Below are 24229 nucleotides of genomic sequence, written 5' to 3' on the forward strand. Positions count from 1 at the left end.
TCTTTACATCCTTCAATCCTTTTTCATCAATGTATGTTTTGATATCGCTGATATTTCCATAATGACGTGGAATGTTTGTATGAACATTTTCTATAAGATCATAAAAAAAAACTGGACCTACAATTCACTTAATGATATGCAGCAATGGTGCATAACGGGGGGTCGTAAACAGTAATAACTATGCTGGAGACTGTCGTATTTCTTACCGCGCAACCCCTTTAACTATAGGTCTGCTTTGAAGCTTTATATTTGTGGCAAGTTCTGAAACGTGTTTTAAATAAATGTATTTCAATGTGAGCTTTGTAGTGTCCGTTCTGTAAGATCTTAGCAGGAGGCACCCCAAGTTAAAAGAATATGAGGTTTGAATGGAAGATATGTTTAAAGCAATGGTTTATCAGAGAGCGCCATCTATCATCTCTGAAAAGACGGACGGTACTTTATGAAGCTTCATCAACAAGTTGCTAGTTTGTATTACTTGGACAACTACTACTACTTACCCTCATGTCGACTAAGAATTAGGATTATTTTAAGATTATAGACAAAAATGTTTGTTCATTTTAATGTAGCGACTGGAGCTCAAGTGTCGTCGTCTTCATCTTCGTCCAAAATGACACAGTAGAAAACATCTAAATACCTCCATACTGCTCATCTGTGACAACCATCCGGTTATGAAGCCTCGACATGAAGAATTGCTCCAAAGAAAAAAATAAATCTCTACATTTTAAGTTTGTGTAGTGGAAGCTCCCAGTCTCTCAGTTCCTGCTTGAAGTCTTTCCTTATTGAAACACACTGAAAATGTTACTATGCATGTGCAAGGTTAACGTTAACGGCCTAGCAGCTTCCGCTAAAGAAATAGCTTAAAAATATAGACTTATTTAAGTTTTTTGGAACCCATTCCTATTGTCAAGGCATCAACATTATAGACGATCGGTATGGAGGTATTTAGTAATATGTTTCTAATTGCATCATTTTGGACTAAGATGAAGACAAAGTCCACTGACAAGTGTAGCCACAACAATGTAAATGTCCTGAAAACTGAAGTGCCTGGAGCACTGCCACCTTAGTCCGCATGTATCTTTGTTGATAAAGGAATGTTATTTTGCAAGACTCGTGACTTTTTAATATTAAAAAAAGTCAAAATGTTAAGTGGCCACTGAGACGAAAATATGATGTGAATATATAAAGTGAGAAAATTTTTTTTTTTTAAGAATTCAGGAGTTGATTGCTGTTGAGAAAACTTTTGTAGTGACTTTATTGACTTTGAGTTGTAATGTGTTTAGGTGTGATAGCATCTGGTTAGCTCAGTGGGCAACAGGGTGACTTTGAATTAGGTAATTACTAGAGAACACCCTATAGTGCAGAGATTTCTAAAGCCCAAAGTGGACCGCAAAACTATTCAAGTGTGTTTTCTTGGTTGTGGGCCTTTGGTTTGATCTAAGATGTGTCAACTGACGATACTGCCTCAAATACAAAAACTACTCAAAAGCAGTATCTGAGGTTTTTTCCACCACCTACATTTGAGTAGTTCAACTTGATTCACTCGAGATGTTGATCAATCGTCAATGCATCTGTTTTCAAGTACTTGAAATGAATAATTTGATGCATTTTGAAATGGATCAGAATTTCTAAATAAATTAAGAATAAATGATAGAGAAACTTTATTAGCGATTTGTTTCTGCAAGAATCTGGCGATACGATATATATCGTGTTACAGGGGCGAGGACACGACATATTGCGATATATCAATACTCTAGGGATTAGTATATATTTCGAGTACTTGGCTCTGGTGTTGCAGAATTTAAATTTGCCGAAATATGTCCGAACATCATTTGACTTTATCAACTTTAAAAGCAAATAGAGAGTATCCTCTCGTCCTCAGTCATCACCGGTATTTTGCAGAACTTCCTTGTTCCTTTAGCTGCCCGAGGACATAATGACTGCTGCCATCTAGCAGACGGAGGTGTAATTGCAAAAACAAAACTGTAAGTGAATATTTGTGTGTTAATTGTCAATAAAAAGTGTTGTTCTTTTATTTTACACACACTTAATTGAATTATAAACCACACAAGAACTGTGATCAAAATGAAATATTGATAATAATAATAATAATAATAATAATAATAATAATAATAATAATAATAATAATAATAATAAAAATAATAATTGAAAATGTTAAATATTAAAACAGATCCATGGAAATAAAAATATTGCAACGTACACGTGTACCGATATTTTCTCACTTGAAATACTGTAAAAGCCAGCAGTAAACTGAAATCTTATCTTAATATTTGAGCAATTTTTTACTTGAGAAGTCCCACAAATGCTGTTGATTTTCATCACTTCCCCCAAAACATCTACATCTGCCAACAATACAACCACAAAATAAACATTGATTTCCTCTGTTTTTCTCCCTTTCATATTTTTACTTCCAGCTTCCCTGTCTGCTCCTGCATCGGAATATCAAAAATATTCTGAGCCGTCAAAACAAAGTCATCGACTTCACTTCTTTAATCATCACGACTCATTATTCCTTTCCATCTCTGCAATTACTCTTTCAATGTAACACAAATGAAATAGGTTTATGGCAGGAAGTGCACATTTAATGTGATATTCGAAGCCCATTTCACACCAAAGAACAGATGGCTCTTCCTTCCTTAAACCAAATCCGGAGCATTAGAGCACAAACAATTCCACCTGAAAGTCTAATAGACCACTCAGAGACCGGCGCCATAAAACAGATGGAGCCTCTGTTCAGCTTGTCAACGGCGGCTGCAGGAACAGATGAAGGGAATTGTCCATGGCAAAAGGAACAGGAAAAGGAAATCATCCAGAGTGTTGTGGATCATTTCAAGCTTCAGAGTATCACACCGTGTTAGTAGGGAACTGCACATTTGTCTAGACTATCGTGGCACAAATGCTGGATTTCATTTGAAGCACCATTCCTGACTGCGGGTGATTGGCAGACCCCGGGAAAAAAACGACTTAACGACTGAAATATTCAGAAACTCTAATACAATAATTGCGGCATCGACTGATAAATCGAGATCAACTCTGGCTGCACTTTCAGCTCATCATCACACCTCACCTCTTCTCCTGCGTCTCACGTCGGGCCATGAAATATTCATAACGACTCCTGAAAACGTGTGGGAAGCGCCGACACATGCGGGGCGACTCACAACACTGTGATGTGGGATAAACAAACGTGATTTCAAAAATGTTCTGAATCATGCGTGAACGAATCATTAGTTACAGTGTGAAGGTTGACTTGTTATGAAGTGTGGGGAAATTAATATTCAACACCCAATCATGCATTATATGAGTATTTCCTGCAAAGAAACAAAATAAAAGAAACTGAATTAGAAGAAAATATCAGGTTTATTTTTTCACACTTCGCTATCAGCTGCCTTAACTGTTCAAGGGTTAACCAATACATTATTAGAGAGAATACTTTAATCTGTGTTGGCAAAATAAAATTTAGTTCACATTGTGATGCAAATCATTGGGATGTTCTACCAGTTATTTAAAGTCCGGCTAAATACATTGAACTTTCAACTTTCAACTTTCAAGCCAAATGCTTTCTATATAATAGACGTTGTCTCTTGATCTCTAAACTTGATTCATACTTTAAGAACGTGGTGATCTTTTGGGAACAAGACAGGCTTGTACATACATTAAGAATTATTAAAGGATATTTGCATAGTGCAAAACAAAGCTACATTTAATTAAGTAACTAAATATTTTACATTCATTCAATGTCCAGTACCAACTTTATCAATATAAGATCAAATAAAAATAATTAGGACTGTGTATTGGCAAGAATCCAGCGATATGACACGTATCAAAAAACAGGGACAACAATATGTATTGCGATAATGTAGGAAAAATAATGGATTTATAGTATTTCCCGAGTACTTGACTCTGATATTGCTGAATTTACAGACCACATGACTGTTGAGAAAGTCTTTTAAATTGGTTTTGAAACTAAAATATGTCCAAATGCCAGCTTTAAAAGCTTCTGGAGTCACTGTATCCTCTCGTTCTAAGTCATCGCCGGGATCTTGCAGGATTTCAATGTTCATTTAGCTGCATAGGACGTAATGACTGCTGCTGTCTAGCGGTTGGAAGAATAATAATAATGAACAAAATGCGTGAATATTTGCATGTTAATTGTAAAAAATAGAATTATTTAATTTTAGAAGCACAATATTGACCTATAATTAACCATTAAAAACACTAAAATACAGTTTATAGAAAATATCAAAATGTATAACGTACTGCAAAATCAGTCATTTAATTATACTACCAAATTCAAACCTAAAGTCTAAGAACTTTGCCAAAGAAGTATTAAAGTAATGATGGCTTGATGAAGCAGCATCCATATTTTCAGAGCCCACTAGATGGCGCTGGAAGGATACTGTTTCACGAAGCTTCATCAGCCCATCAATACGATTCAGGTGCTCAACACTCCAGTCAAATACACTTTGACTAAGATAACCAGAAAGAACATTTTGATGAACAAATGGATTCAAAAATGTTTTGTCTTAGTCTAAGATTAGTTGGATAAAACAAGATCTCAGAAATTTCAAGGTCTCCAAGATACTGTGAAAGTCATATTTTCAGCTAAGAATTGAACTTTTTCAAAGATCGTCGTACTTCTATTCATCATTTGTTTAATACATGAATATGTTTATATTTGGTTTCCGACACTATGAGACTTTCTGCTGGTTGTGGAGCTGAAGAAAGGAATGTAATCTTGATTTTTGGTACATAGTTTTGTATTTCAATATTATTTCCTGTATCAACATAATTCAAAAATATCCATAATTCCTAGAAACATGTGATATAATACGACATAGTTGAACCCATCTTGGCCTCAGCCTCTGAGATAAGATGGAGCTGACAGCAGCACTTAATCACAGCACAGAGAACGCCTGGAAAGCAGTTTTCTATACCAAAAAAACAACATTCAAGACCAAAAATCCTGCTGTAAATACACCGCCCTTGTCTTGAGCCTGTCGCGGCACGAGGCATACGAACAGTACAGTTAATGTACAGAGCGGCGCCGATGATAACAGGCCTGTCAGAGACGAGTCTTGAGTATGAAACCTCGAGACGTGAAAACAGACTGGAACCAGTCTCTGCCGCACTGATTTCAGCCCGGGCGCCTCCACATCTTACGATTCGTGCAGATCTTGTGATTACAGCTGGTGGTGCTGCAGACTCATGAATCAATCATTCCGAGATAAAACATCCTCCGTTAGATGGTAGGCAGCGAGAGAGAGAGAGAGAGAGTGTGAGAGAGAGAGAAGGAGATGAGGATCAGGGTCGGCGTAGAAAGATAAGATGGCTTCTTTGGGTAATGAAAACAAAGGAGTAGCTACACAGGGTTCCATTCACACACACATGACAAAATAATGTATAAGATACAGGGGGTTGGTGGGGGTGATTGAATCAGAGAAGCAAATGGATTAACCATCTATTCGGAAGCTAATTCAATCAGTGGCTGCAGGGATGGACTCAATCAAGACGAAGGCTTCTGATTGGTGGAACAGGAACGATTGGGATGATGACAATTCCCTTCACGTTACAAGGATTCTGAATTCATTTTAAGCGTTCCAATTAAAGCGACGCGTGACCTGAATGGCATCGAAAGTAAACTTGCAGTTTATAGAATTAGTGTCGGGCGAGGAATCAAACCCATCCGCACGATCAGTCCTGGCTACGTCTGTTGGTGAAACTATCTGGGTCGAATCGAAAGCTGCTTTAATGTATGCGTGTTGACATCATTCACGATTATCTTCAATAGCATGGCTGGCGCCTGATCTTCTCTACTTGTTAAATAAATATATAATCATAGTTGAAAAGAGATTTGCAAGAAGACAGAACTAGTATCTGGTTGGGTTTTGCTATAGTTTGTTTGTTACTACTGACTCCTTTAAGAAACATCTTAAGACGTTTCTATTTGTTCAGGCTTTTCCTTGATTTTCTGGAACTCCTGTTGTGTTATCAGTTTTATCTTGATCTTTAAAATATATACTTTATTGAATATTGTTTTGATTGTTTAAGCGCTTTGTGACCCTGGTCTGGAAAAGCGCTATACAAATAAAAATTACTTACTTACTTACTTATGTTTTTTTTAATGGAATTATCTTTTCTTTGCAGTGTACTGTGCACTGATGTTCTGGTGCAGAGGTCAGGTTGTTCTTAGCTTTCCTTAAGTTTAACTTTTATTTAGTTTACTCTGTATGATGCATGTCAGAGTATAATTAAAATATGTTTTCATTTGTATCCAGAAAAGGAGCATAATAAACATTATTATCCATCATTAGCTTAAAGTGATAATAGTAAAGTTTTGATTTCCACATCTAATATATAGGATAGGCAGGAAAATCTACTGAAAAAGAGCCCCAACTAGAATATTTTTCACCAGCCGCCACAGTCTGGCGTCCTGTCCAGCATGTCCCCACCTCTCACCCCATTAAACTGGGATACGACCCTCATAAGTGGTAGAAAATGGATGAATGGATAAAAAGGTTTCCACCAAAAACAAACTTAAATGAGTTATTATCTTCAGGGTCGGGGTTAGCATTTACTCCTTCAGAAACCTGGCACGAAGATATCTACTCCTACATTCCTTTCTCACATAATCAGCGATGATAACTCAAAATAATATAACTAATAATAATACGTGATTAAGTTAGTTTGATAAAATACTTCAGTTCCAGTTTTCCCTTCAACCAGCAACGTCAAATACCGTATTTTCCGCACTATAAGGCGCACCTAAAAGCCTTTAATTTTCAAAAAACAACAGTGTGCCTTATATATGAACATTACCTGGTGGGTGACATGTTTACAAACACTTTCATGACTTTCCGACTGAGCTGACACGCTGTGGGCGACATTACGTCATTGCGTCATCACAGGGATGGGATTTACGACGCACATCATGGCGGATGCCTATGGAGTGATATTACTGCTACCGGAAGTCCACATTTATTATTAATATTATTTAGGTTAAGGGAGCAGAGTTTCTATTTTGAATCATGAAAAAAAAGGTTCCATCTCTAGGTTGATAAAATTGATTGAAAGTCATAACTGTTTTTTAAAGAAACTCTAACACACGTTTATCTTAATGATTCCATTCAATGCTGTTTTTTAAGTAAATAGTTGCAGTAGAAACCACAGAAGTCAGTGACGAGTCCACCAGATGGCGCTAGAATCTGTCAACATGATAATCTTTTAGTCATTTATTCAGTGAGGGGAATAATTGCGATCAAATACTTATAATAAGAAGAATAAGGAAGCATTTGAAAGGAGGATCGTCCTCAGCCTCGAAGGCTCCACATTAATCAGCGTGCACTGAGATCTTGCAGCTAATTATTCTTACTTCAAACAACTCGCTTGCTGGATTCATCCAAGAGGAAACTGATCTCCCGTTTTTTAACTGCGCCTCTTCAAATAGAAGCATGATGCGAGCACTTCTGCATACGGAGACACTTTGTCTTTCGCTGTACAAACACTGGAGAGATTCAAGGGGACATATTTAAGTCAGTCTTAAACTGTGGCTGAATCTGTTGATTAAAGAACGTCAACTTTGTCGTCAGCAGATTAATAGAAGATTAAACGCTGTAGAACATTATGCAACTATGAAAGTGTTTCTGTAAATATAAGGACTCTGGTAATTTGAGTACCATCATTTTATGCACAAAGAATCCATGCGTTTGTGTTTTCTCGTTTAGATTATTGTAAGTTTATATTCGTGTCTAAACAAAAAGAAGCTGTCTCTCACCTGCAGTTGGTACCAGCTCTAGTAGGAGAACTCACATTTCCTTGATCCTTAAAACTCTGCATTGGCTGCAGTTTTCTTTAAGGATCAATTTTAAAATGCTGGTTCTTACTTTCAGATCTATTCATGTCAGGCTCAGGCTCCTCCTTACATCACTGATCTGATCCAGCCTTACACCCCAGCTCGGTCTCTGAGGTCTGTGGATCAGAATCTACTGATGGAAGCTTTTTACAAATGATAATTACCTACTTACTATTTTCCTTGCTTTAATTTTCCCCATCAGATAAATTATTTAATACTTCTAAATAAATACAAACAAAAACAAACTGATAGCATATTATTTTCATATTTTGAATCAATATTAAATCAAATCTTTGATACAGTTTATATTTTGCACTATTTAGTATTTGTTATTACATCACTGACAGAAAATTCTTTATTTATGTCTTTCTCTTTTGGAAGGATGTCCCCTGACAACAGTCACTGTGTACATTTTAGCCCCTTAGGAATATAAATTGCCCACATGGGATCTACACGCCGTTTATTGTACAAACCAATCATCTTTTAACACCTCTTTATTAAACAGGTTTCATCAGTGTTCGTGAGATAAGTAGAAATGATTTGCACAGTCAAAAGTGTTGCTAAATGTTGAAGTCATTCATTGGTCTTTTCTCAATCATTCTGTTCTTACCCCCTGAATTGCAGCACCAGCGAAAACATGTAATATCATTAGAAATCGTCAGCATCTTCTTCATGGCTCTATTCGTTGTGACACAAGACATGATGGATATCTTATTAAGCTACACACCATAAGTAGAACATGTGTTCAATCATTGATTATATTGACGAACAGATTATGTATCTGCTACCATTTAACTCAATTTGTGTGTTTACCAGACACACACATCCAAGTTATACACACAGAGACTGTCCAGTTACTAACCAAAGGGATGTACAGCTCAATATACTACAATGTTGCACCAAAGGTCACACATTCGTTCAAACATTATGGTTACCCTAAATGTATGTAATTCCTGAAGTTTCCATTTCTGTGTTTTTTTGTCAGTTGGCCTGCTTTCCATTAATGAGAACACAAGTTTCAACTCAATCACACTTTTTGATGCGTAAATGGGATTTGACCTTCGACCTTTTGTGATAAATCGTAACCTTTTTCACCTCAGCTACTGTTGTATCCATTAATCCATGGTGTTTGGACTTTTATGTTTTTCATGTAATTAACTGGTATTGATAATTTCCATTATTACTTTCTTTCTATCTATCTATCTATCTATCTATCTATCTATCTATCTATCTATCTATCTATCTATCTATCTATCTATCTATCTATCTATCTATCTATCTATCTATCTATCTATCTATCTATCTATCTATCTATCTATCTATCTATCTATCTATCTATCTATCTATCTATCTATCTATCTATCTATCTATCTATCTATCTATCTATCTATCTATCTATCTATCTATCTAGCATTATCTAGCATTATGTAGAAACTTAAATGATATAGTACAATATCTTTGTTGTCTTGGATGCAATTCAATTCTTTACACAACTACATAATAGATAAAACCTTCAAATCATCAAAACAACCTCAGTGTTTCCATGAGTAACATATTCTACTATGATAAATCGGTGACATTATACTCCTGCTGTTCTTCTCTATTCTTCTCGTCGCTGGTCGTGTCATTTATGAAGAAGTGAACCCTCAATTTTCCCATCATGGCGCTCATGCACAACACCTGCGTGCTGAGTGAAGTAACACACCACAACATGACACTTCTGATTGGACCAGGCATGGCGGTGAGCAAACAAAAGGAAAAAACGCTCCGTTACTTCCTGAAAGTCCATTTTACCTCATTAGATCCCCTCACATGGTTGCACATCTCCTTCAGTTCCAGCTCTTTCACGCTGTTCCCCGGAAACTATCAAGTGCTCTGTCAAAGATTAGTCAAAGAGGCAACGATCATCTCCACTTAATTAAACACAATTTACTAATCACAACTTACCATGTGTTAATATTAATACGGGAAATGAGACGGAAACAGTCCATCATTGGGCGCGATAAGACATGAGCGAGGAGAAGAGAAGGTGACCCCGGCTGAGCAATTTAGAGATTGATCATTCCAGGCGAATCGTTGGGTCGACTGAAATCTGAAGCTGGACTTGTGGCTCAACCTCACTAACGCTGTGTAAGTCATGGGTTGCAAACTCCAGCAGAACGAAAACAAGAGTGAGAAAATCCACCGTATGTCTATCATCCTAAATAAAAGCCAAATGTATAACAGAGGACGTTTCACCGCAGACACCTTTGCTTCTTTAAGGATTTCTTCAAAAGTCAAGCTGTGTTCAAAAAGAAGGAAAGGAAATCATCTCGATGAGCTTCAAGTCTGTCTTTGCAGGCGTTGTTTCTTTTTTCTGCTGCTGTCAGGGCCGTATTCGACACCTGAGCTGTGAGAATAAAAGCTGCTTTTTCTCCGGGCGACGCGAGTCTTAGTTTGGGGCGTTCAACACTCTTGACACATGCAGAGGGACGGATAGGACGCCTTTTCGACAGGCCGGTAGAGGGAGTTTTAAATTTAAAGATTCATTACATCGAAGCCAGACTTGACTCCTCACAATGCAGAAATCCATTTATAGATCTAGGCAGCTTCAGCAGCCTCATCTGTGCGCCTTTTTTTTTTTTTTCCCGGGACAAGCTGTCTCAGCTGCCAGACTCCCTGTCAGACAGGAAGCAGTGCGTTAACTGGGGAAACAAATCTCTGGCGCACAGGGCAGGTAATAAAGTTCTGGGTGACACAATAACTCATGGATGACTCGCATCCCCCCCAAAAAAAGTTGAGAGGTTTGGGGGGGGGGGGGCATAAGACTCAAGAAACCTGGGAAATAAAAACATGAATCTTTTAATGTGACCACGTTGTTCAATTTGTGGGGATATAAAACGAAAAACTGTATTTTAGGCTAATTATTGCCCCAGTTTTTGCTGACTCTTCAACTTGTGCATGTTATTACCTCTGCCAAGGAGGTACTGTACTTTCCGCACTATAAGGCGCACCTAAATCCTTTAATTTTCTCAAAAAACGACAGTGCGCCTTATAATCCGGAGGACCTCATATATAGAAATTATCTGGTGGGTGACTGGTTCACAAACACTTTCATGACTCTACGCCGACTTAGCCGACACGCCGTGGGTGGGATTATGTCATTGCGTCATCACGGGCTGGGATTTACGACGCATGTCACATCATGGCAGACGGCTAGGGAGTGAGATTACTGCCACTGTTTTTTTAGCGAGTGTGTCTTGGTTGTTGTACACTCAAAACTTTTTTTTTTTTTCGCAAAATCACTCTGCGCTCTAGCCGTCATACACGCGCTCAACTTCACTAGTGCTCGCTCAACATTTGTCATTTGTCATCACTCTAGAGCAACTCTTCTTCGCCTACTATATATTCATCGATACCACTTTTTCGCAGTGTTTTATTTTATAGTTCTATTTCGGCTCCTTGTGTGTTTTTGTTCTCTCTACACAGAGGTTGGGGAGCACCGGCTGCAGGCAATCTCACAATCTGACAATCTGCGCTGCAATGCTCTTAGGACCGAGGGTCCCTGAGCAGCGCGAGTGAATCGTTTCCACTGACCTGGTATGCTCTTGTGCTACTCCTGCTCTGGATAACTCTTGTGGATTACGTATTGCTACTCTTTTTTTGTTGCCAGCGGTGGTGTTTGTAAGTTTTTGCCTTTTTGATTTTTTGTTTTTTCTCTCCTTAGAGCCCCAGTTACTGTCTGCAGCCTGCAACCCACCTCTTTTTACTGTTTTTGCTTCGTTGGTGTTTTGGATTTACCTTTTTTTGAACATGCCGTGCTTGGACTCATGAACTTTATTTAACACTTGAAACTGTGTCAACAGTTATAGACTTAAAAAAAATGCTGAGAATAATCACAAAAAAAACTGGGGTGAAAACGAGCTGCTTGGCGAAGGTCTGCCCTCATTCGTGTGCTTTTGAATTAATCTAAAACTAAACTCATTTGATGGCAGTGACTCGTGGCGAATGCTTCACCGACTCCTTTCGAGTCCAACACTTGTTCATTTTCTCGTCAGGGAAATACGTTTGTCTCGGGCCCACCATCCGAAAACTCCCCGGGGTCCGTAAACAGTTGTTTTTGCTCCACGTGTGACAAATAAACAGAGGCTCACTAAATTGAAAGCAGCTTCTGTTTCTTCGGCAATGTTCTCTTTAATATGTGGACATGTTAATGTGCATAATTAAGTAATCTGCTCACGGCAGATGGAGCGCTCGCTTCAGTCTGACAGCTTCGGCTTCCCACTTGAAAAACATATTGAAGGGTTTTCAGTTTGTTAAAGACACTAAATTTTAATAGAGCGGACACTTATTTCAGCTGGAAATCTGCTCTTTTTCTCACAATATTTGAAGTCTGTTTTAACACTGGATGAAAAGAACAACAACTTAACGATCCGCTTGTTTTTTTATTGGGCGTCATTCAAATATAAAATTGAGGTTTTAATTAGTCTTGTGGAGAGAAAAATAAATAACGGTAAAAGTTGGTGATTAAGAGTCCATTTAATTATTCAGACTTTGGCAACACGAGGCCCTGGAACTTGTTAATGGTTTGTTTGCTGATTAATTACACGTAAAGCAAACTCAGCTAAGGCTGGCTAAAAAATAAAAAAAAAATAAGAAAAAATCAAATTCATAAATCATTACAGGCTAGAGAGGGATATTGATGCCAGATGCAAAAGGGAGTTGGCTCTACATGATATTAGATGCAATTAGATTCAGTGTGTTTTAAACAGTAAGATAACGTGTTCTATGTTAGCAATTTTCTTGTTTTTTGGTGGACGGCCCACTGCGGTCGGACTATTTCATACAAAATAAAATGTTTATTTAGTGTTTTTAACTCTCTTTCAACCTCTTTATTGTATTATATCTATATTATTTAATTTATTAACGTATGTTTTAAATCTTTTCTGAACTTTCTGCTTGGACAATTAAAATTTCCCTCAAAGGAGAATAAAGAAAATTTAAAATCCTTTTTTACTGCCTGTGTATATTAGTAAGTAAGTAATTTATATTTATATAGCGCTTTTCTTGACCAAGGTCAAAAATCGCTTAAACAATACAAATAAAATACTCAAAAAATATATACTAAAAAGATCAAGATAACACAGAGTTATTAATCCCTCTGGAGATCTTGCAGGCAATTGGGTTTCCAGTTTACAGCAGACGATAGTTCCATGAAAACAAGAACAAATTGCAAATACATGAACAAAGCGCAAGGGATGACAAAGCGCAAATAAAAACATAGATGAAAGGAAAAAGGATACAAAGATTAACACAGACCCTGGTCTGAAAAAGCGCTATACAAATAAAAATTACTTACTTACTTACTTTAACTATGAAATGAATGAGTCCCTGAGTCTATTAGAGCTGCATATATAAGATGAGCTCAATGTCTTCATCATACCAGTTCACATAATATCACTCGTCAAAGACCAAGAACACTTTGAACGTGAAAGAAAAGAGTGAATCCATCATTTTCCGTCGACACATCCAGTTTTTAAATGCGAGGAAACCCAGCTGTCTACGAGCAGAATAATTTGTCTTGATTAATAGAATCCGCAATTTGTCATTAAGCCTGATTAATTCCATTAATCTGTAGGGTTTGCACTCATTTAACAATGTCGTTGAAATTCAGTTTATTGCCATGGCAACTGTTGGACGGTAGGATCTTTAAAACTCATTTACGGGCCGTTTAAATTGCCTCATGAATGCAAATGTAAAACAGCTTTTCGCTTTTCATCCATCCTTTTTTCTTCTTCGTCGGAATCTGTCTTTGTCACAAGCTGTCATTACACAATCATTTGCTCACTGGGTGTATGAAGCACTTTTCTTCTTTTTTTTTCTAGAAGGCACAGCATGTAATGTGAGAGCTCCGGGTTTACCTTCACCCACAGCAATCAATTTTGTTTAGCTGAGCGGGCGGGTCTGGATGGAGCCGACCCTGAGTGCCCGTCTCCTCCGACACAGAGCTCGCACCTTTGCCTCAAAGATTTCTGGGAAATAAAATACACACCAGACTCATGTTCCAGTCAAGACACTAACAGACCACCCGTCAGAATTAACTCACACTTTTACAGCGTCAGAAAAGACAAGGTTAGATTCCTCTGAACCGTTTTATGAATTCTAGAATTGTTGGATTTCTTTAAGGAAACGGTGCTCTGCAGAACGTTCTTGTCTCTCCTCAAAGATAACTGACAATTTAAACATTAGTTATTTAAGATTACGAGGAATGTTTGACTGAGTATTAGAGCTGGTAAGGAAAACATTGTAATAAAAAACATCCAATTAAAAAATAATAAATTAAAATCATTGTTATGATTTCGAAATCAAATGAATAATCAGTTTAAACTTTATTTGAACTTAAAATAACAAATCTTCTCTTCTAACGATTATCGTTATTTAATAATTAAATTATTTAATGTCGTTTCTAGCTAGTGTGGTGGGATTTGAAACTGTTCCTGAAGTGAAAATAAATTTTCATTACAGAGCGATATTGGAAAAATAGTAGACTAAGATACTAAAAGTATCTATTTTCCATTGTTTTGAAATACATTGAGCAACTGAATAAACCACTCTCATTGATTTCCTTAACTAGGGATGGGCCAGTGAAGCTTCATGAAACAGTATCAGAGCCCACTAGATGTCACTCTCTGCTCCTTAGTTTATTGCTTTAAACATTTATATTATTGAAACCTCATGATTTTAAACTGAGCTCATAGCAACTGAGCTACTAACAAAAATGGGGGATGCTTCATGAAGCTTCATCAGCTCATCACAAGCCACAGCATTTTTTTAGTGAGACCGAAACCTAAAAATGAGGTGAAACAAACTTGCCAGATTAGCCATAAAATGTAAAATCTTTTAATAACGCAACAAACTCTAATGTGAACAACAAAATCTCACTCCCTCTTAGTGAACTCATTACACGATTACAAACTTCTAGTATCGAAACATACTTTGTCTTTTGGTGCCAAGTTTCTGTGCCCCCGTGTGATCGAACCTTGATAATGTGTGAATTTTTCTGAAGAAAAAACAAAAAACAGGAGTGAACAACATATTAGTTTGTCAGTTTTTAGCAAGTGTTCTCACATGCTAAGTATTTGTTTAGAAGTTTTTCTGTGGGAATACAGCTTGAAATGGAAATTTACCAAAGCTCAAAAAATGAAGCTGAAGATATGTGCTTTGTAATGTATGATAATTTCCTTTTTGTTAGAATTGATCTCACAGAGTCGGTATCGAGAAAAATATTGTTAAGGAACAGGTATTAAAGTGAAGGTATTGGTATCCTTACCGGTATTGAAAGTAAAGGTACCGGGAAAATACGAAGCCCTACTTTTAACCCATGTGAAGGAGAATCTGCGGTGCAAATTCAAAAGTACTGGGGACTCAAGGAGTTTTCGGTCACATCCAGTTGTCGCAGGATATAAAGTGCGAAAACCTGTGAAATTGTAACTAGAAATCAGAGCCAGAAACGAAAGTGGCTTGAATGTCAGTTAGTCTCAGTCATGGCCCTCTCTTCAAAACACACATGGTTGATCCTCTCCGAGGCGAATTACCTCAAAAGTAAATTAAATATGTAAAGACAGGAACAGACGTTTCAAACAATGAACTGGAGAGCGGAAGGACTTTCCTGCTTTGCGTCGCCAAACTGGCGTTTGACTCGTACCGTTGAGCTATGGCATCCAGACTTATCCGAATAATTCAGCCACAGCCACAGAACAACTTCACAGGTGAGTAAACAATGTAACCTGAAAAGTAAAAGTTTGCTGAATGATTAAAACTACTAACTCAAGCTCTTCCAAAAATTGAAGTCCTACTTGAATAGTACAACGGAGCATCGATGCGATAATAGCCAGGAGCGAAAATTATCATTTTGATACACTCTGATTACATCCATTTTTCCAAATGACCTCCATCAATCCATCGCTCACACCGTGGAGCGTAGACGCCGCTATGTAAATCCTCACTTTTGAGACGTATCGTGTCCCTTTTAGGGGAATGTTTTCTGCCATCAGTTCTCTTTTAATGAAAGCAAATGGATTGGCTGGTTTTGATAGAGATAGAAAGTCTGGATTGGGGCCAGAGATAACAGTCGCTGGATTCGTCCAACAAAAGGCACTGTGGGTGTTTGGCTTTCGACAACACTGAAATCGAATAGGCTGTGTCTGCACACAATGGTGAGAACCTGTTAACGGCGGGGAGAGATTTCAGATTGAAATTCATTCACAAACCGGCACTGTTAACGTCAACAGAGTCATTGCATATGAGGTTTAATTAAATCTTTTGTCGTACGGTGTGATCTACACAGGCGGGCGTCAGTATTCCTGGGCGATATACGCACGCGATTACAAAAGCAAATGGAAAGCGATCGACTCATTATGGAGGAATAAATCCATCCTGTTCCTGTAGCAGGTTTTATGGGGGGGTCCTTACCTGTAGCCACTGCGACTGGTCGCTGTGCCCCGCCGTCCAGGCGTTGACCTTCCCTTGCTTGTCCAGACGGGCTTTTCCGGGCTCCCAGGTGAACATGTCCATGTTGAGCGTCCTGAAGATGCTGGAAGCCGTGACCTGGTAATCCTGAACATGACCGGATTTCATCCCGAGGGGTTCGGAGCAGCCTGGAGACGAAAAAGAAACGCACGTTTAAAATGCAAGATGTACTTTCAGGGTAATGAACTCACCCGTAAGTTCACATCCCAGCAGCTCCATGCGAAGGGTGCAGTGCCTCCTGCAGACTTGGGGGTAAATGCGGACGTACTGCGCTTCGATCGGAGGGGTGAAGGAGTTTGCCGATGGAGCGTTGTTATCCATGTTTCCGCGGAAAACCTGTGGGACGGGAATCGCAGTCGGGTGGGGGGGGGTTAAGTGATTGGTTTTTATTGCGTCGCTGATCGTCCGCCAGCGTCTCCAGCGTGTGCTCAACTCTCGACAAATTGCCGTCATTCAAGGTCAATGGGCTAGAATTAGAAGAAAAAATAGACAACTTCTCGGCTCATTGGAGCCGGCGTTATCGTTTAGCGGCCAAATAGGCCAATACAGTGTTTAACTGAAGCGTCTGTAACGGTGCCATCGGAAGCGGCGTTTGAAGTGCTGCACTGATAAAAAACTAACCATTAGCTTGTCGCGCTCAGAGACAACCGTGTCAATACAACAACGGACTGTTTGATCGCTGGCTTGGGATCCTAACAAGCGGCACATTAACACATATTATCTGCGATTATGTTTGAAAATCACTAGACATGGTTTAAAAGACTATGTTTTTTGTCACAGAAACGTTAAAAAAGTCATTACTTTAGGTTATAGATCTGGACAGATGGAGAAGGGTATTACATGTTATCAGTGGGCCTCACTGCGGCTTTTGAGAGGGGCTGTGAAGCCCAAAGACAAATAAAGAAAAAGGGAAAAAGCAAGTTTTCTTAAGGGACACACAACTCAAAAAAAGGAAAAATGACAATAGAAGAAATGTATAAAAGAAAGAAGTCGACATGAGGGTGAGTAGAAAATGAGTGACGTTTAAATTTTGGGAAAACTGTCTCTTTAACTATTAAAATATCCAAAAATTCAAATAAATGATAATGTAGTAATAATCAAGGTCCTCCTGAAAAGGTGTTGAAATGGCTCCAGTGCAAGATTACAGCTACCGACCTCTCCTGCTGATAACCGTTGGTCACTGACTGCAGGAAGTTGATTTACAACGCTGCCACGCAAAGCAATTTCATGAGGCGTTCATTTCCTGGAATTTTTGTTTTTTTCGTCTAGTTATATTCCAGGAAGTATTTGCTCTGGTAACAGGGTCTGAAAACGTTAATCTAAAATGACTTTTTTAAAGAGGTCAGTATAATTATAACACTATGTTTGTGGAATTATATTTTTGAAACATGCGTTTAATTATTTTTCTTACGTAAGTATATCTAATATGTAAGGCGGAAAAACAAACAACAATAACTGAATTCATAAAATAAAAATACATTTAAAATGAATATAAACTACAATATTAATGAGGTCACTCATTTTTTATTGTTATTTCATCTTGACTTTTTTGCTATGTATATTTATATTTATTTTTATTTTTTTGTTACGCCGATATTTGTGGAGGGACGGCAAAGAAAGAATTTCATTGCATAGGGAAACGTGTTTCTCGATGTATATGACAATAAACACTTTGAATCTTGAATCTTGAATGCTATGATATGATCCCAATCCCTCACGGGTAAAAAAAGGTCGCACATTTTTCATCTGAAACTGTCCATTCATTCACCTTCCATTTCCTCCAGACTCTGTGACATATAATTCCCCTCAATATATCTAGAAATGTACTCAATTTTCCTTCAAAGTCTTATCCCTTAAACACATGATTTTTTTCCAATGGTAATAGTTTAGTCACTTTTTCCTGCCATCGAGCATGACTTGGTTCAGCCATACATTTGTAGAATTATTTTAAAAAACAAAAATAGTATTCATCAATAGTATACTAATGTGAACAGTGGCTGGCGATGAAAGTACTCCGACAGTACTCCGGGTAATATCGCGAGCAGTCAACTTTTTACACTTTCACCGCTCGCAATATTACTATGAGTTGTTTATTGTACTGTTTAAACATCCGCCACAAACGTAAAATATAGACTTGTTTATTTTCTTCTGGAACAACTCTTCTCGTCGAGACTTCAATACAAGATGGACGTTGAAGACGAGAGGTATGAAGGCATAAGGATGTTTTTTAAGCGTCTTTTTTGAGGAAGTTTCTTCCTTAAAATAACATTACTATAACTCTAAAAAGGAACATATACTCTGAAAATAATCCCAACCTGAGGATGAGTAAAGAATAAGTGAAGTTTGAATTTTGAGTGAACTACCACTTTAAGGACAGTGTGTTGGTATAGAAACAGTGGCGCTTGATTTATCCACCACAATAGGGTTGGGTTTTTTTGCTTAAATATATAGCAGGTTGGTCACTTTGCTTACATTAACTATCTTAGCTGGAATCATTTCACTTGTGCTTTCAAAGTTGTACTCTGGAACTCATCTTCCAAAAAATGTTGGACTTGGATTGCGACAGTACCAACGTTGAGTACACGAGGGAGTCCCACATCTGATGGAAAACCGTTGCGTCTTATACAGTTTGTATTGACTTAATCTTTCAAAAAGAAAAGTAATATAGGTCCAACTCAATGCTGGGGCACTTGACTCACACTGTAATGGAACTATATTAAACTCCGGCACACGGACCCTCAATTTAAGGTTGACAATGAAGTTTGGAAGTTCAGGGTCAATCCCAGAAGAGACAAACGAAGGACGGCTGTCATATGTGACGGACAACTTTTGTGCCCGTATTGTGGCTGCACCTCCCCAAATAGTATAAAATTCAATCTTGATGTCATAACCGCGGAGGGGGGTTAGGGACTGCACGATAGCCCCGGTGTGCGCCAGCTAATTAAAAAGCCATCTCATCATGTCCTCCAACCTGTCCTTGGCTCAACACACACACACACACTTCACACACACACACACACACACACACTGCCTGGATGGAAATGTGTGTTCTGAGGTAACTTAAAGCATGAAGGTGAAGGCACTGTGACTCACCATATCCTCATCTTTGCCCTTCACTTTATACGTTCTCCAGGTCTTCCCGTCATCGCTGTACGCCACTTTGTATGACTTGACATACTCCGGACTGCCGATTCTCTTTGCACCCTGGGTAATCAACCCGGTGACCCTCATTCTCCGCTGCAGGTTAATCTATGAGAAAAAAAAAGAAAAAAAAGACAAAGTTGAAGAAGAAAAAGCCTCCTGAGGCCACGCATTGTTCCTGTCAGAGCTATCGCTCTTATTCAGAACGAGCGTGATCAAAGCAGACACATAATCCATTCTCGCAGTCGATACATATAAGTAATGGAGGCGATCATTTAGTCGTAACATCTGCGTCGTAACATCACACACCTGTGGACGCTCAACACCACAAATATGTGAGGAGATGAAAGCTGCGATGCTGCAAATGACTTTTTAAAAAATCATTTTGGATTCTCTTTTATTAGTGTTTATCATCCAAATAAATAGCTTTTATAATAACAGGAATTCACAAGGGGCTTAAATCTGAATCCACCCCGGACTGTGTTTGGGTGACTGAGCCACAAGGCAAGATGGGAGATGAGTAGTTCGTTTGTCAACATTATATCATCTGCTTTCAAATACAAACTGGTAGGCACGGTTCACCCCAAACAAAAAAAAAATCACATTCCACTCATTTACTACATACTCTTATGTCAACTAAAGGTAAGTATTATTCATTTTAGTAATTAAAGGCAAAAATGTAAGTCGATGCTAACATAGCTGCTAGCGCTCCGTTGTCTTCGTCTAAAAAGACAAACCTAAAAACATCGAAGTACACTATACTATACTTGCTCCATACTGCTTGTCTATAACCTACTTCTTGTATTGAAGCCTCCACATAAGAATTTATTCTTGAAAAACATCTTTTATATTATATTTTGAAGTTTTTTTTGTAGCAGAAGATCCAAGTCCTAGTCCAAGTATTAAAACTTTGAAACACATAGTGAGTGTCAGTGTCCAAGGTCTGTAGGCTGATAGCCTTGGATCTTACGCTACAAACCAGCTCAAAATATAGACTTTTCAGATATTTTTCGGAACAATTCTTAATGTTATTACAGACGAGCAGTATGGAGGGATTTGGATGTTTTTAAGTGCGTATTTTTGGACAAAGATAAAGACAAAGAAAAGTGACGCTACTCGCTAAATTAGCATGGACATAAATTTAAAACTTAAAAGGAACAGATTATTTGAAAATAATCTCAACCCTTAGTCGGCATGAGCGTGAGTAGAAAATGAGTGAAGTTCGAATTTTGACTGAACTTGAACGACTGAATTCACTTGAAGTTTCTCATGAGAGTCGAAGAATATATCAAGGCTCAGTTTGTGCAGTTTATAGACATTTATAAATCTGTTGAGTCTATGTTATCTGTCCTTTATCAAAACGTTGCACAAAAGCTCTCTACAAATATTGCTAACTTACTTACATATTAAGGTCAATTTCCAGTGAATTTCACAGACGCTAAATAAAAATGCTAAGACGCGTAAAACGCAACAGGGGACGGGGTATCATGTTGAGATTGTTGTGCATCTAAGTAAACATCCAGGGATATCATTTACACAGTGTTCGTTCATCCCAGACTAGTCCAATATACAAAAAGGAAACTCAGCTGTTACATTTTCCATACGGAGCCACAGGGAATATAAGTGAGTTGATAAAAAAAAAAAAGGAAACATTTGGTGGATTTGGACTGAAGTTAAACATCATCGCTTTTTTTTTTTCCCCAGAAATTGAAGCAAACAAACGTCTGGACAATATTGTTGTTGTTGAAACACAATAAAGAGTAAAGAAATTGCACTTTATTGAGGATCATTTGGGACTCACTGCGAAGATGGAACTGTGTTTTGATTGGCACAAGAGAATACTACAGAGACAGTTTTGGTGTTTCAAATAAAAACCACACCAGCGGGGATTTATTTTGACTTTTTTTCTTCCTCCACGAGCAAATAAGCTCCGACGTTTTCAAGACCTGCTACAACAATGATCCACACGTTTTTCGCATCCCGGGCGGAGAGAGATGCTTCCTCACTTAATTAGAAGCGCTGTCACTTAAAGGCCACCAGCTCGGTAATTGGGGTGATCCTTCACATTTTTCTAACAACCACTCGGTGGCAAAACCTCCGTTCTTCCATCGCAACACAATGTGTTGGTTGAAGTGCGACGTACAGAGCGACGTCCTGTGTGTACGCATGACAATGTGTCATTCAACAGAGAGATGTTGCGTGTGAATAGGAAAAAGAAGTGTCACCCTGCGGGGTTAACACAAACACAGCAAAACATAAGAAGGAATCGGTTGGAACGTCGGTCTTGAATGTTGATAATTCTCTATTTTCTTAGCTATCGTGGCTAGTTTAATCTTTTTTTTAAAGGGCACCTAATGTGCATTAGTATATGTATTTAAGCGTCTCTTAAATTGTTCTAGGACCTCTGTTATACTCATCAGTATGATTCTTTTTGCACAAAACTCTCATTTAATCAAGATATTTACATTAGAAAATACGCTTAAGCCCCACCCACTTAAAATGCGCTGTTTTGACTGAGAACAAGTCTCGTCCAAGCAACCACGCCCACTCTGCTCTGATTGGTCAAAAAAACACGAGTTGCATTCAAGGACTCAATTTCAAACTCACCCTAAAACTCCAGTTTTGTACATTAATAACGAATAATAAAAATAAGGTTTGCTGCTTAATGTACACGTTACAAAAACACCTAAAGGCAGAAGTAACTCTCACCATGTTTACCTAAATATTTATTTTGTTTCACGATTAACACTTAGGTACTTAACTGATTTAGGGCTTCTAGGGGAGGACTTTTCACCAGAATGTTTAATTTAAACCTTAATCTCGTTTGGCGAGAGTTCAGATGGGAGAGAACTTTATTAAGTAATAACTTCTAATGACCTACTGCATTTTGAAGAGGACGACTTCAACACTTACAACATGTGAATAAGACGGAAGAGTAGGGTTTTCACATTAGCTGCCCTTTAAGCAGCAGTCTTCCAGTATGTCATCAACATCATGAAGTAGAAACTGTTTAGATTTTACAAAAAAGATGTTCATATGTATCTTAAAAACATCAAGGAAGCAGCACACTTTGGTTTAATTGTTTAGGGGGCAGATGCCACAGAGAAACAGTTCTTAAAAGGATGGAAATAAAAAATGATGTTAATGTTAAAATGATAGTTCACCCTGAATTCTAACTCATATTCTACTCACCCTCATGTCAATTAAGGGTTGGGATTAGGAGCTCAGTTGTCATCTTCAAAAAAAACAACAACTTAAAAACATCCTAATACCTCCATACTGCTCGTCTGTAACGTCCATCTTGTATGTAATCCTTGTCAAGAGGAATTGTTGCAAAAAATCTTAAACAAGTCTATATTTTAAGCTCGTTTTTAGCAGAAGTTGAAACAATAACATGCTACACAGACAGGAAGTACTCCGGGTAAATATGGCAGGAGTTCCCAGTAGGCAGTCGACTATATTTACCCAGTACTTCCTGTTTGTGTAGCATGTTAGTCTTTAAGCTTCCACCACAAACAATCTTAAAAAAAAGACTTGTTAATGAAAAAAATACTCTTGCAGAGGCTTTAATACAAGATGGGCCTTATACAGGAAAGCACCATGTAGGTATTTCGGAGGGGATGAACCTGAGCTCCAGTCGCCTTATTAAAATTAAATATTCATTTTTGCCTATAACTGCAAAAAGGAAAAGATTACTCTAAAATAATACCAACCCTTATTTGATATTAGGGTGAGTACAAAATTAGTGAAATTTGAATTTTAGGAAAAAGAAGAAGAGGAAGACAGGTGCTGCCTTTCAAATGCTATTTTTTAAATATCTCTTTTAGTAGAAAAGTCATTCAAATTCTCAGTCTAAAAAACATTTGAAGTGCATACTGTAACTGGAGGTCAACAGGGAGTAATATTTATCTATTTTGGAAAATGATGTGAAAAAACCATCACTATTGTTCACTGTCTTGGACCACATGGTAGTTGGAGTGCAAAGTACACAGTTGATTAGAAAAATAAATAGTCTTAAACGGAGTTTAAAGCCCTAAAAGGTAAGATATAAAGCATTGTTTCTGACCCCCCCCTAGTGTCGGAAGAGTATAATTGCCAATGTTGTGTCAGTTTCTCGTTTTATCCTTCTGGTCAATTCAAAAAGTATCTCAGCTCTCATAACAGTTCCGGTTCTACGACATGAGCCATGACTGTCAATGCAGTAGGTAAGAGGGAAAAATAAAAACATTTTTAATGTAGTTTAGGAATGTATCATGATTCCCGTTGCACCTATTTAAAGTAACTGCTGATGAGGAACTTGAGGATAATATGCCAAGTCATTTAATTACTGTACACACTCATATGTATTAATTCATAGACAACGTCAAGACGCATTATCCGACATTAGAGTGTAAACAGAAAATTAAAACCTAAACAATTGAGAGCTGCAACAATTTTCATAATCTACATAAATATTCTCCAGAGCTTTTTTAAAGCTCATTTACACAAGCATGAATATGTTTAACAACTTCCTGTGGGTGTAAAAAGGAAGAAGGGATTTTCGCTGTCGGACGAGTCTATTGTTCAGAGCAGCGGCGTTTATCTGAAAATAATTATAGAAGCAAGCAAACTGTTGATATATGTGTAAAGATGCCCGCAGGGCGAAGCAAACAAAGAGAGGTCAAGTGCATATCGCATGAAGCGACGATAACCGAGGGTGGCCGAGGAACTGTA

General features: G+C 37.9%; 1 protein-coding gene across 2 annotated transcripts in view; it reads right to left on the reverse strand.

The window, feature by feature from the left end:
* edil3a (EGF like and discoidin domains 3a) overlaps nucleotides 1-24229 on the reverse strand; it is a 125904-nt gene that overhangs the window by 19603 nt on the left and 82072 nt on the right. For both annotated transcript variants that reach the window (XM_087794417.1, XM_087794425.1), the window contains 3 exons: nucleotides 19469-19624; nucleotides 16567-16711; nucleotides 16319-16503 (listed from right to left, as the gene is read on the reverse strand). In XM_087794417.1, the coding sequence (XP_087650543.1) occupies nucleotides 16319-16503; nucleotides 16567-16711; nucleotides 19469-19624 (486 nt within the window). The remainder of the gene's footprint in view (nucleotides 1-16318; nucleotides 16504-16566; nucleotides 16712-19468; nucleotides 19625-24229) is intronic.

Source organism: Callionymus lyra, chromosome 1 (genome assembly GCF_982586985.1).
Source record: "Callionymus lyra chromosome 1, fCalLyr1.hap1.1, whole genome shotgun sequence".
Taxonomy (NCBI): domain Eukaryota; kingdom Metazoa; phylum Chordata; class Actinopteri; order Syngnathiformes; family Callionymidae; genus Callionymus; species Callionymus lyra.